Raw genomic sequence first — 14,794 nt, forward strand, 5'->3', positions numbered from 1 at the left:
TAAGGTCACAATTGTTGTATGCACCGACGGGATCGTATACAGTGGCGGCGCCATGCGGCGCGTCGTAGAAGCCGCAGAGAAAAAAAAATGCAGTGCCCGGGCAGGCGGTTTCAGCGCGCTCTCAACGGCGGTAATTTCTTTCCAGGCCGCCAGCACGATAATGGCTCCGCGGGCATGCGACTTTTTCTGGTCACCGAAAACAGCGGAGTTTCCACTCCTAAATGTTTCTTGCTCCGTGCAGGAGGCACATCACGCAACCACCAAAACTGGTGGGTTTCCCCAAGGCCACAAAGTTAGAGAATACCTGCAATAGATAAAGGTTAGACAATGCAGCAGGCAACATGAGACCACCATAAGTGGCACCTGACCACTTATTCTATGTCCCAAGGCAACACTGCAGCTACAAGAGACCATAGTGGTAGGCTTTGGATTAATTTTGGCTACCTAGGATTTAAAAAATTTTTTTAAATCTACACAAAGAAATGACGAAATTTGCAGGCATAAGATGGAATCAGCTGGTGCAAGACAGGAGTAATTGGAGATTGTCAAGAGAATAAAGGATGATGGTGAAATCTAACTGCATGAAAATTTTTGCATTCACCCCCTCCCCCTCCCCTACTGAATGGCCGCCACAGTCGGGAATCAGACCCACGACCTCACGCTGAGCAGTACAACACTAAGTGACCGAGCCACCGCGGGAGTACTATGCACCACTTATTTACGTCCTCCTTAAAAACAAATTTAGTAATATGTACACTATTTGTTACTTTCATGTAATACACGTAATTCACAATTCTAATGAATATATAAACAGTCAACGATAGGCTTTGCTTTAATGTTGGTCAGGTTCCTTGAGGCTAGACAGTTTGTGGAATATGAGGCTTAAGCGTTATTCACACGAATAAGACTCCCTGCTTCAAAGGGAGCGCACCACATGATGACAATTTCACACCTTCACCAGATGGCGCGGCCCCATGGAGCTCCCGGTACGGACAGGGAGCACTTGTTCCAGAGCTACAAACGCCTCCCCAGGGCCGGGGATTCATAAGGGCCCAGTCTTCGCGTGTGCACGTGCCCGGCAGTGGCACACAGCCTTGATGCTCACAGGGGATGGAGGGGAGGCTCACTGGATACGTCATGGAGGATACCTTCCCTAATCCCCAGGAGAAGTGTGAATTGTGCTTTAGAAGGCATCTGGGAACTATTTCAAAAGGCAGGATCATGGCTAAATTTCACACCAGAACAGCCTTTGACACCAAGCAGTCACAGGCTCAACCTACCAGGCATGATCTTGCAAACTTCAACTTCGTGTGTTGTGCTCACCTTTGTCCTTCTTAAAGTCCAGGGCATCCTGTTTGTCAGTGACAATCTCTTTGAGGTTGACAATGCTTGGGTGGTTGAGCTGACGCAGGATCTTGATTTCTCGCACAGCTGTGATGGGGAAGCCCTCCTTCTCATTCTCTAGCCGCACCTTCTTAAGGGCCACCAGTTCACCTGCGAGCAATAGGGAGCCTTATCAGGAAACATGAATCACAAGATTCATCCACAGGCTAGAACCTGCTGCAATCATAACACGACACTACCATTTCTTTGTCACAACATTGGAATTAAACTGGTCAAGGATCTTTTTTGCATTGTGTGCATCAAGGTCTGTACCGTGCCCTTTGTTCCTAGAGCTTTTGGGATCCCCAATGCCAAGGCATCACACATAGATAACAAGACAAGTTCCATTGACTACTGTGTTTACTTGTATGCTGGTCATGGAAAATTTGTTTTGCACATGCATAATGATCGCGCTGCCAAATGCTAGTTTAATTATCAAGATGGCACATGTCACCAAGTGTGATGCATCAAAACCTGGATGGACAACATGGTACAGTGAATCATTTGATCCACTCAATGCACATAAATACATTAGAATGAGGAAGTACGAACAGGAAAATGCATCACCGGATTGATTGGAGGCTCTCATGTTCTATTTCTGTTGTGGCACCAGCAACATATCAGCACTTTCTCATGACGCTGCTCATCAGTATGCTTCTCGATAAGGTCTGGGCGCAAGCTAGTTGGTATGATACCTTAGTAGTGAAACAGCACTAGAAAAACACGAATGGTTCTTCTCTCGTCAGTGTTTCTATAGCGTTGTTTCACTATGAACGCTTCTTGAGAGGGCTTGTACCACAACTTGCTTATATTTTGCTTTTATTAAAGTGTCATGCGAATAAACAACAATAAAACAGTGCTTCCTATAAGAACACGGTGAAACATCGTGAAACACTGTAGTTTTGCATTTTAACACAGCAAACAAAGACATTCTAGAGCACCACGGAATCACATACTTATCCAGTAATGGCATCCAGCAGTTTTTGTGAACACCATAGCAGTCATCAAAGTCATCACACAGCTGTTCTATTTATGCATCTCATAAGTACAGGCGCGGTCGGTCACTGTTAGAGGTCACACAGAGTGGGTGGCCGCGCTCCACAAAGTGCCACGACGGGCGCCGCGTGAAGTATTGCAGCACAAGCGCAATCAGCACCAGAGGCGGAGTTAGCTGCACGTCATCTGCTACGATTCCTTTCACTTCACCGTATGTGGCGAAACCTAGACTGCTGTACGCTTTGGAGTACACAAACCCTGTAGCAATGGTGCGTAAATAGGTTGTATTCTAAAACAGTTATCGAAGCAAGCAGGCATGCTGTACACAAACCCTGTAGCATGCCTGCGTGCTTCAATAACTGATTTAGAATACTACTTGTTTGCACGCCATTGCTACAGGGTTTGTGTACTCCAAAGCGCGCCTCTCACGCTTCGCCTCTCGCGGCGAAGTGGGAGGAACCGTAGCAGACGACGCGCAGCTAACTCTGCCTCTTGCGCTGATTGCACTTGCGCCGCAATACTTCGCACGGCACTTGCTTGGTGGTCCGAGGAGCGCGGCCATGCGCGCCGTGTTATCTTTAACAGTGGCCACACCTGTGCATTAAAGAGATAGAGAATGCAATAGCATGGTATTATAGCGACTAGTGGAGGATGTCCAATGTAGTACTAGACTAATGCCCAGAATTACATTTCTCTTTGACAACTCACATTGTAGGTGTGCTCTAACATGAGTGTTCCAATTCATAACTTTCTTTACACCCTGGCATTACTAGCAGTTGCTGCCAAAACAAAAATACAGAGGCCTGCATGATCGACTGCCTGACCAATGCCCACCTGCACAGTTTGCGTGCAAAACCTTGCAATGCTTGTGCAGGACTCACCCAAACAAACAAAAGATCACCACAAGAAAATCAGAGTGCATAATTGAGGGTGTGTTAGAGTAGTAAATATGGTAGGTGTTCCAGATCACCTTGTTATTGGTATACAAACCCTTTCGAGAATGAAATTATGCCTTTCCAACCTAAACCTACACACCTCTCCCAACCCATTGACAAACACCACCTAGACTGCCAGTGCTTGCAAGCAAAGATAGCTGCAGTATAGTTAGTTACCTTGGACCCACAAAAGATTTAAAAAAGAATGTGCTCTCATACTTCTATGAAAGCTGTACCGTCGCCAACCATTTTTTCAGACAAAGACGGGGCCGTGCAAATGTCTGCATAATCAGGCAATCTAAAAAAGACAGAATTTCTGCGATAAAATCAATATTGCTTTTACAATGCCAGAAAATCAAAAAATATGTTCTTATAATCTTGCACTCAATGTTGTGCTTCATTGAAATACAGTAAAGCCTCCTTGTAACAAAGCTGAACAAGGAGGCATAATTACTTTGCTATATCAACTCTTTCGTTATATGCCATTTTGTTTTAATGAGGTTTGACTGTACTAATATCTACTTGAAATTTTTTGATGGTCAATGCTGTGGATGCGTTTGCATTTGCCTGTCGTGCAGCCCAACGGGTACAAAAAGCTGTTGCCAAGTGCAGATATCAGTGATGCTACTGGCCCATGCCATTTTGGAGCAGTAAAACGGATTTTCAGAGCAGGTTTATGAAAGCAATGGAAGACTATATTACACGAAGCTTTTACAGTGGGCATGCCAGATGAAGGCCGTAAGTGGTCATTGGTTCATAAACTCTATCCAGACAATCGAAAAATGAATGTCATTTTACATTGGTTCTATAAGTAGGTAGTGGGTGCTACAGGGAAGGCTAATGGAGACTTCGCACGCTATTCCGGCAAACAGGGGCGGTTTGGGCAGATTGTCGGATGTGCGGGGGCGTAAACGTGAGCGGCCGAAGCGGTGCAGCCGTGTGGTTGCGTAGAGTTCAATCAGACAAACACAGAGCTAAAATTGCAGTAACCCGCTATATCCTTCTTCACTGCTGGTGCAAATTTTCGCCAGCGGCATAATTGTGAACACGATTACGCCACTGTCGAAAATTTACACCAGCAGCTAAGCAGAATATAGTAGTAATTGGCCTTGTGTTTGTGTGGTTGAGCTTTGCGCCACCAGCTGGTGCCACTGATCTGGCCGCTCACGTTGACGCCCCCGCTCAACCGGCAAACTGCCTGCACTTGCCGGAATAGCGGACGCGCTAAAATTCTCTAATAACCGTGTAGGTCAAAATTAGTGTTTCGGGCATCCAAAAAATTGGTCAGCAATTGTATATATTGCAGCTTAGTTTTCAATTTGTAAGCATTACTACCTTGCAAATGCTGGACTATTAATCTTTTTGTGCCAAGCTATTATCCCAAATTTCAACCAATCATGGCCAAACTGTTTTGCTGTGGAATCCTTTAAGAAAAACGATGTGCCATTTTAAGAGCTCATTTATGTAAATCTAAACTATTTATTGCACAAGTGAAGCTTAACAGCAGACAATAAAAACAAATTGCATAATCAAGAAATTGAAAATTGCAAGGAAATATTGTTGACGAGCTGGGCTTGTCCTGGGTCATTTTTTCCAGAAACATGTGGATGACCCCAGCTGCACATTGGCACAGGACAGCTTAATCCCATTTTCTGACCATTGCAAATAGAATCACTAGTTAAAAAAATTATGGGCAATGCCAATGCACAAACCTGACTACTTTGCTAGTTGCAAATAGGTGCTGATGACTGCAAATCAGACAGTGCAGTTGTACTATTTTCATATTAGCAACTTAAGGTAACAGCATACTTATGAATTTTTCCAATTTCCATAGGGAATAATTGTTATATAATTTGAATAGCCCAGCAGCTAGTCCTGTCTGATTCTGATCTGCTACGGGCTCACCACCAAGTTGTAAATGTTACATATTCACTTGAGGCCAGTACACTTCTAAAGTCTCGCATTTCAGCAGCCTGTTTTCATGCATTCAACAAGATAAAACACTAGAGTACAGAAAGAGTAAGAGCAAATTACCGGTGTCCTTATCTTTGGCTTTGTATACTTGTCCGTAGGTGCCCTCTCCTATCTGGCACACAATATCAAAAACATCCACGCAGCGCTCGCCCCAATTGGGAAAACGTTCATCATCAGAAGGAGGCTTGTTCAGAATCCTGCAAAGATGTCAAAATATATAAGTGTTACCATAAGACATGCTTTGCAATACACAGTGCTAACATGCTATTGTACCATCATCTGTGTGGTAAAGTGTATGAAGACACTGGCCTTTTGCCTCGCACAACAGTAAAAGGAGCACGAAATCAATTTAGACTGGTGAAGTTTCAACATTATATTTTCACTCCTTTGTCAGAAAAATGCAAATTACTAGCAGAACAAATGAAGGGCAAGCTTTCCTCCAAAGTATTTAGCATTCAAATTGCAATTCAAGAATGCCAGCGTCAAACCCCTTACTCCCAATATTTTCGCGTATATAGGCTATTTTAATGCAGGAAGGGTTCAGGTTAAGTATTTGGCTCATTTATGATGCAACAGCTTGGTTCCAAAGAACGTAAAAAAAAAAAAAAAAGTAATAACAGTCTCCCCAGAAAATCTACGGGGCGGTGGTCGGCCGTGCTGCTCAGCTCAGAACTCCAAGACCAACTTTGGGCCGTCCAGCGAGCCAAGGAAGCCGCACGGGAGCAGCAGCTCCCAGTGGCCATCTAGGCGGCCCCAGGCCCGGGCCTCCCAATCGCCGGATTCCAAATAAAGTTATCACACACACACACACACACCTTTGTGACCAGGCATGTAGCTCTCACCTTGGCCTGCGAAACACCTGCATGGAGGCAGCAGCTGCCCCTTGAGGTGGCTGGGTTCCGGTAGCAGGTGTTCCAGAGAATGCCCTCTGGGTGGCCATGGTGAATGCATGCTTCATCTGCTGCTGCTGTTGCTGTTGAGTAAGCTGAGGCGATCCTTCTTCCCGGTCAGCCACCTCGGGTGACATCACGTCCTCCACCTTCATGCCAGGCGGCATAGGCAATTCCTTGATGCTCTTGCGCTGGGGTGGTGCTGCTGCAGGCTGCGTAGGGCTGGGTTGTGCGGATACCTGCTCGGCAGATGACCGCCCACTACCCAGGCTGCCCTCATCCTCCTCTTCCAACACCCCATTGTTGCTGTGTGGAGCACTGGTGTCCTCCCCGCCACCAGAGGATGGTGCTGTGGCTGCCTCTTCTGGCGAGGAGGCCAGCTCCGGGGAGCCTTCAGAGGGTGTGCAAGGCTTGGAGGGTGCCTTGGGAGGCACTGGTGGTGGAGCTTCTGCAGAGGGTGGCACCACAGCAGCAGGTGGGGGAGGGGGCAGTGGAGGAAGAGGTGGGGCTTCAGGTGGCGGTGGTGGTGGATGCGTAGGATCGCTGGGGGGTGGTGGTGGAAGAGGAGGTGGTGGGATGTCTGCACAAGAAGCAGGCCCATTGGATGGCGCAGCAGGCGGCGGCGGGGGAGGCGGCGGCGGTGGGGCTACCCGGCTGCCGACCGAGTGACGACTCTTTTCAAGCTCGCGGCCTTTGCGATGCTTGCGCAACTCGGCACCGAGACTCGTGGAGGCGAACTTGGTTTCGTAGCTGGGGCTGCGCTCCCGCCGTCGATGCGTCTGGTAGGCAGCAGGAGGGCTCAAGGGTGGTGACCGGGATCGGCCAACCCTAGGGCGCTGGGGAGGGGGGCTCCGTGAACGGCTTCTGGATCTTCGGGAACGCCTAGACCTGCAACAAAGAGCCGCCAAACAAGACCAACTTCATCTTAAGTACGGATCTATAACCTGTTTTCATAAATGTCGTAAGTGACTTTTGTGTACCTTTGAATGCTCACCAAAACTACAAGTGGGGCATCTGCCGCAAAAACACCAGCACTAATTACAAGAACCTTGACACTATCTAGCACCAGAAGCAGTTCTGGCTGCAAATCTCAACTCTCCACAAAAAAAAAACAAATGAGAGAACAGCACTGCATTGGTACAAGACTGCCAATTTCCTGAAAGCCTGCAGAAATGTTCTGCATGTGGAAGTGAGCACAAAGTGTTGAGGGAAGGGCACATTCAAATCCACAGAGGAAAACTGTTGCTTAGAACACTAATCAGTTGTCCGGAAATATGCATGCCAAGTAAGCAAGGTTTAAGGCAACTTAGTTCCATTTCTGGGTCATTTTAAAGCAAGAAAGCAATGCGAGCAGGAACCTGCCTTTTCTTCCATTTCAGTCATTCACACTCAATGTATCAGTCTGCCTCAAACCTTGGTACATCAACATCTAGGAAACGGTCCCTTTGTTACAGTGTCAAAGTGCAGCTTTTCAAAGCTCTTAAAGTCAATGTTGCAGCAGTTACACAAGTAACAATGGACTGTTGTGCATGTTCCAATTGGAAAAAACATTCATGGAATGTGTGTAACTTAGAAGTGACAGGCTGTTTTATCCTTGTCTCTCTGCCTTACGACGCTCCATAAATGATCTGCTGCTGTTTGGCTTTTGTCAAAATACTTTCGTAAATTCTCTCACTTTTGCATGTCCTACTGCTGTTAGCCATGCATATATAGGGTGTCCCTGCTAACATTTGCCAAGCTGTTTGTTTATTTTTTTTAATTAGTCAAGTAATTAGTCCACGAAGGTTATGTTGGTGGAGGAAGAGAACAGATGGCCATACACTGTATATGTCTCATAACTATATAATGTGCCATATTTTTATTCTTTATTTTTGAAGTTTGGCTAACGTTAGCTGAGCCACCCAGTGTTTCTCTTCAATAAAATTTGGTTAAGTACAATGCACGCCCTGGCTATTCTTTTTTCCAGCCCTCTTTCGTCTGTGTTCAGCAGTACTACACAAGTACACAGCTATGAATCTGCATTAACTTGCCCACCTTTCAGTAATTCTGGAAAAACAAAAAATGGCACATAAAACAAACATAAAAAGCTAGGTCTGCACCAACACAGTTGTGAGGCACAACACACACACACACACACGCACACACACACACACACACACACACACACACACACACACACACACACAAAGAAAACTGCAAAGCAGGCTTTCCCACTCAATTTCAAGCTTGCACTCAAAGTGCTGTCGAAGCCATAGGTTTCATGCAAGGAACGAAGGACGGAAGGAACGCTACTAACATTCTCATGCCTTGCTCGTGCAGGAAACACAAGGCTGGCCATCTTGGCTGTGTTGAACAAGATGCAGAAAGTGCCCCCTTGCCCAAGTATGCATAAGGTGCACTTACAGTTCAATATCTGTGTCACAATTTGCTTCATGTGGCAAGTACATTCACTGCATTGCCTAGTCGCAGATTCCATGCTGAAGTGGTGTGGAAGAGTAACACTATACCCGACATATCACAACCTGCCTGCCCTCGCTCTCAAACTGCCCCAGTCACAATAGCAACTTGCTCAGAATTTACCATCACCTTGCTTGTTTACACATCCCTTGCATCATTACATGGACACTAAAGGTGCACTAAGTTTCGCTTGACTAGTTGATTCTTGCTTTGAAAGATATACCAGTGTTTCTTTTGTTAGTTATTCACAATTTAAGTTTCCCACAAACAGGTGACAATGTGTGTTATCTTTCTATCATTAACATGCCCTACTGCATATGAGGGACCCGCTGTGGTTGCTCAGTGGCTATGGTGTTGGGCTGCTGAGCACGAGGTCGCGGGATCGAATCCCGGCCACGGCGGCCGCATTTCGATGGGGGCGAAATGCAAAAACACCCGTGTGCTTAGATTTAGGTGCACGTTAAAGAACCCCAGGTGGTCAAAATTTCCGGAGTCCTCCACTACGGCGTGCCTCATAATCAGAAAGTGGTTTTGGCACGTAAAACCCCAAACATTAACATTGCATATGAGGGTCTTGCAGCACAGTGCAGAAACTGCTTTTCACCGACTAGTTTTCTCAAAAGCCACTCTGACTAAGTCAGAGGGATGCCCAGAGAGAACACTACATGCCTAAAATTAGCAGTTCTGCATTTCTGATGATAGCAATATGGTTTTGATCCATAACAAGTAGCCTATCTCCAGTACCCTTTGGTGAGGCAGTATCATGCTTTGCTGTTCGGCTTTTAGGCCACATTGAAAAACAGACTTCATAGCTAGTTACAATGCTTGCAAGATTGGATGACTTGTCATTTTCAAACTTTTAGAGGAAGTTCTTTACAAACGCCTCTCAAGCTTCTCTCTCTTCCTGCTTCAGAGGGTAATGAACCCAGCAAACAGATTTTGTTAGTGAGTGAAGTTCTGTGAGGATTCACTAAAGATTTTGAAATCATTATTTGCTCTATCCAATTTAGGTTGATTTGAAGCCTCTTTAGTGTCAATCTTTTTCAAGTGAGCAATGGCTTTCCTCTGAAGTTCATATCTGTAGTCTGCAGCTGCACGTATTCAGTCAACAACTGAGGTTAGCACTCATTATGGACACCTGGGCTCTATCTAGATCAAAGGGACACCGTCGACGTGAACATCAAGTAAGTTCTGGTTATTTGGGAGCGTCAATGGAGGATTTCGGCATGATGAAAATAATGCAGCACCACCCCGAGAAACTGCACTGACTACTTTTTAGTCTGGGAAGGTCTATAAATGGTCAGCAATGAATAGCAGCGTGCATGGGACGATGGCGCTCAGTGATGGCAGGTGAGCAGGGCGAGTGTAATCTACAGGAATGTCAGTGATAGGAGACATACGGCGAAGCGAGTAACGGCAAGGGTCAGCATATGGTCGAGGAGAGAGGAGGGGGAAAAGTAGCTTGAATATGGGGATGTCCAAGAGTTGCTGCAGTGGCGAGCTACATGGCCAATTCAGTGATAATGGAAACAGATTGGCTTGAAATCAGGAGGAGAATACAGGTCGTTGCAAGGCACAGCTGTCAGCACCAGTCTGGCATCGGGTAGGAAGACAGAGCAGGCAGCAGGAAAACTGAGGTTGACAAATTCTTGCGGCACAACTGCCTGGATGAGGGAGATCACTGGTGCTGATTGGTCAGTGGTGTGGTCCAAGTGGGAATGGATGGAACAGGGCTAGAATTGCAGCCTTGAGCTTGCCATGACCGTTATGCATCGCATTCTCATTGAAGAGGGGTGCACTGGTAGGGCTGACTCAGGATGACATCGCAGCCGTGTTCGGGAGACGGGAGAACTGTGGAATGAAGCGGTAGCGTTTATTGACAATGACGTCAATGATGGAAAGATTGTTGACGGTCAATAAGTTGAAAGTGTCGTCTGCAATTCCTTTGAGGATCTGGCTTACTTTGTCAGCATCAGCCATTTTCTTGTCAAAAGAGTGAGCACGTCTTCGATGTTCAGTGGAAGACTGCACTCTGATGGCAAGCTCTTTTCATGCAGCCAGTTGGCAACCTGTCGGGTTTTCAACAAGGTCTCGGAGCTTGTCCTTCAAGGCATCCCAGCTAGACAGCTTGTCCTCGTGAGGCTGGAACCAGACACATGGTATTCTACCCACGTAGAATATTACAATTGCGAGCATATGGTAGGTGCCAGCAGTTGTTCCGGCTAACATGCTCACACATGCTAAGCCAATCCTCAACGTCAACATTATCTTGCCCGGAGAATATGCCAGTGCTGTGGGTATTGGTAACAATGATGTACGTTGTTAAAGCTGCAGGTGTAGATGCAGACGAGGTGTTTTCACCGGGATCCATGGTGGAAAGCTGGACGGTGCAGCCGCTGCGGAGCTCCGCGGTGAGTACAGGGAACACCAACCGCCAGCAAAACATTATGCAAACAATGGCTTGAACACTAAAGACTATTCACGAAGTATATATGCAAAAGCAACTGCACCGCTGGCCAGTTCAGCCAACAGCTTGAGACTCGGCAGCAGTTTGTCTTCACAGTCAGGACACCCGTGCACATCGTCGGGGGAAAAAAAAAGAAAAAGAAAGAAACATGCAATATCTATGTTGCAATATCTTTAACCCTTTAAAGGGCAACTCCGGCAATTTTTCTATGTCAATGGATGTCAATGAAATTCGCTGGGTAAGTTCTTCCGAACACTTCCGTCTCATCCTCAAAAAAGCAGGTTTGAGAGTTGCACAGATTTTTTACAAATTAATTTAATTAATTGCCTCAAACGCCTTACCTTACCTCCTCCTCAGTTATAGGCCACATTGTGTATGATGTCAGGAGTGTTCCATGCAGAGCATGCTGGGGTCATGCAGACGACAGCGTCGAGGAGTCGAAGATCGTTAGCTAGCGCATGGTGTGAGAAGCAGCTGTCGGGAGAAGTTACGGGCAAGTGATGGGGGCAGCAAGCGGTGTTGCGTTGTTCACTGCACGAACTTCAGCCCTCGCCATCAGCACACACAGCTTGAACCAATGCCAATCGCATTCAGCCGAGGTTAAGCTGATATGTCGCAGTCGCATAGTTGATGCATCTGCTGTTGTCGGACCTGAGCAACTGACATGAAGCTAATTAAGCCATCAGGATGAAGAAACCTCCTTCTGTATGTAGTTCAGTTTTGACCATACAGACTTGAAATAAACCATTTCTTATTTGGTACAGTGCACACATAAAAAGTGAGAAGCAACAACACGGAGCAGTATCGACATCAGTATGTTGCCGTTTTCGACGGAAAGCTGCCTGCCGCACTCACCAGCACTTCCCTAAATTAAATGCGACTACGAACATGGGTGTATTTTTACATATTGTCATGCAAACTCATTTATTTAGCTTCCGAGGTGCACTGCTTGCCTCGTATTCCAAACGGGCAGCAAGTGTAGGCCCCTCAATACAGCAGTGTGAACAACCGCCTCGTTCAGCTGCCAACGATGTCTATACTGGCATCAGCGTTTCCGCTAGGAAACTATGTGTTCTCTAAATGAACGATCGTACGCACAAAGTCCTCATCGATGTCCACTTTACAGAACATATTGTGCGCATGAAGAGAATACGAAGAATGATGAGTAGGCAGCACAACAATGCTCCCATACGATAGTCTCCCACTCGCTGTTTTCTAAGATGTGTGGTCGCACTCATATCAGTGATTCAGAGTGATGCAACGGTGCACAATATCTGCCTGTTTCGATATGTTCTTACATTAATTGATATCACCGATGAGCGGATAGCATTATATTTCAAGGTAACGAAGAGTGGTCGTTGTACCTGCCGGTGTAAACAAATGCACCGGTCCATGTTTTAGACTGTCAGAGGCATTCTTGCAGGATACAAATGCGGAAAGTCGTGCTCCACATCTTACAGTGAGCATGTGAAGTGCTACCCTGAGAAGGAGTAAAACACCTAAAATAGCAAGCAGCACATATAAAATCAGTATTTAGGTATACCCATGGTCCTCAGGTTGCAGCACGATATGTAGTGCACAGGCGCTGGCTCTCATGGTGGCGGGTCAAATGTGGACAGCGATTCGTGGCTACTGAATTCATCAGAATTATAACTGTCAATATTTGACAGATCCAAAGAGCTGGTGCAGCTGACACTGTCACCTGAAGTTCCGGTGCAGTCATGAATAAGCTGAGCGTCTGCTCTTCGCTGGTTTCGGTTGCCCAGCAGGTGAGACCAGCAAGCCTTGCGCGCCTTCCCCGCAGGGGACACTTGTGACATAACACAAAGAGGTTCACTCGGCTGCTCCATCGGGTTTTGGTATCGTTTTTGCGCTTTTATGCTTTAGATTATTTTCGCAGAACAATTCTATTATCAGACGCGTGACAGGGGGGTCTCAGAAACCTAAATATTCCATTGCCTTGACATGATGCCTTTAAGGTCCAGTAATTCCATTTGGAATCACATGAATTGGCCGATTGCAAAAATGTATCGCTTCAATTTTCAAGACAACACTGCTCCAAACAGAAATATTAGACCTTCATTTGTATTGACCCTTTTCGCGGTGATCTCGTGGGCACTGCCATGTTTGATTAAATGGCGACGTATCCATTGCATCCAACAGCGCTCTTGGTGTGATCTTCTCGTCTCCTGTCCTCGTCTATATTTTGCGCTGTTAACACCAGGATCCATTGCTTGCCTCAAATGCCTCCATTGTCTCTGCGTTTACAATGGGCGTGCATGATGCCGGTGCGGCTTAGCAAACGTCTGTTTCGGGAGATAGCATTGACAGTGACTGGGTGGGCGACACGAAGCTTTGGCCACAGCTTCAGCGAAGACGCAAAAGTGCTTTGGAAGCTGATTAAGCTATATCCAAATGGCACGAGCAGCGTATATGGTGCTTGTTTCAAAGTGAGGCTAATTATGTATTCCAAACTATCCAAACTTTCGGCTCATGTATTTAATCAGGATTAGTGTTTTGCTCTTCGTTCTTTATTTGACAAATATTTTGATGCAGCGGCTTTTCACATTTCTGACTCGGTAAATTTTGTTGGTGTGGTCACTCTAATCGCTCGCAGGTATGCTCAGTTCCGATAGATTTGTTCTTGCTGCGCTCAAGACTTGAAATGTAGCCATTTTGTACATTGTAATACCTTGTAACAAAGATGTATTATCGCTAGTAACTTGCTTATTCTTGCAGACCGTCACGAAACATTCAGCTTCGACCATTTGTGCGCTATCGGTGTAGTCAGTCATTTATTATGCGTAATGGTGCTCATATATTCAAGTGTGTGCCCATTCACTTATTGATACAATGGCAATAGAGCGATTTAAGATTCCGTGCCAGTTGGGGTAGATGTGTGTAGATACTGTGCGTGAAACGTACTATGACAGGAACCGGTGCTGCTCCCTTTGTCATTGTTTAATGAGCGGTACTCACTCTTGCCAAGGTTCTGGGGCTGAAACACTTTCTTTGGAGGTTAATGATACAATGCTGGCAGATGAGAAAATTTCTGTATCCTCGAAGAAAGCTCTATATCTCAAAGTGCCGGTAACATGTACGGACAGTTGCAGCAATGATCCACGAACTTGACTCCACAGGTTCATTCCATTCCTTAATATGACAGTCACTAATTTTGCAGCCAACTACTTACGGCACACGCATTCAATTCACACAATCAAATCCGGCATGACTGGAGCACAGTGTGTTAGCAACATTTCTGACAGCTGATCATATAGAAGCAAGGTGAAGCGGTAATGGTTTCGTATGCATGCGCTGTTGCTGAGGCAATGTGCAGCACACCGCCGAAGCGATAGGTAAGTGCTCAAACCTATCGTTTCTTACTTTCCCTCCTAAGTCTTTATTTTCCTTTTGGCACAACAATGTATTCATTACACCACCAAAAGCACCTTCTCATTTCTCTAGAACAAACTGCTCCATGAAAATGATCAATATACTGACAACTCTGTAGACATCAGTCAAGTGCTAACATTTGTGCAATGGTGCAAACATTCTATCTTTGTGGGTTTCCACACATGCACGCACCAGCTCGCGAGCATTCCCCCACGCTCGGAGAGGAAGGATTTGAAAAGCAAAAGCGTGCATGTTATCGCCACACAATGTGTCAGACATACAAATGGAATGATATGAAG

The 14,794-nt window shown here is 46.0% G+C and overlaps 1 protein-coding gene across 17 annotated transcripts in view; it reads right to left on the minus strand.

Moving 5' to 3' along the window:
* LOC142572384 (uncharacterized) overlaps positions 1-14,794 on the minus strand; it is a 113,812-nt gene that overhangs the window by 90,370 nt on the left and 8,648 nt on the right. For 16 of the 17 annotated variants that reach the window (XR_012826072.1, XR_012826073.1, XR_012826071.1 and 13 more), the window contains exons 2-5: positions 6,131-7,066; positions 5,349-5,485; positions 1,324-1,494; positions 953-1,153 (exon numbers count right to left, since the gene is read on the minus strand). Coding sequence is in view for 2 of the 17 variants with exons in the window: in XM_075681465.1 (XP_075537580.1) it covers positions 953-1,153; positions 1,324-1,494; positions 5,349-5,485; positions 6,131-7,066 (1,445 nt within the window). In the remaining 15 variants the exon portion in view is untranslated. The remainder of the gene's footprint in view (positions 1-952; positions 1,154-1,323; positions 1,495-5,348; positions 5,486-6,130; positions 7,067-14,794) is intronic. The other variant, XM_075681466.1, reaches the window with a different exon arrangement.

Source organism: Dermacentor variabilis, chromosome 2, assembly GCF_050947875.1.
Source record: "Dermacentor variabilis isolate Ectoservices chromosome 2, ASM5094787v1, whole genome shotgun sequence".
Classification (NCBI taxonomy): Eukaryota; Metazoa; Arthropoda; class Arachnida; order Ixodida; family Ixodidae; genus Dermacentor; species Dermacentor variabilis.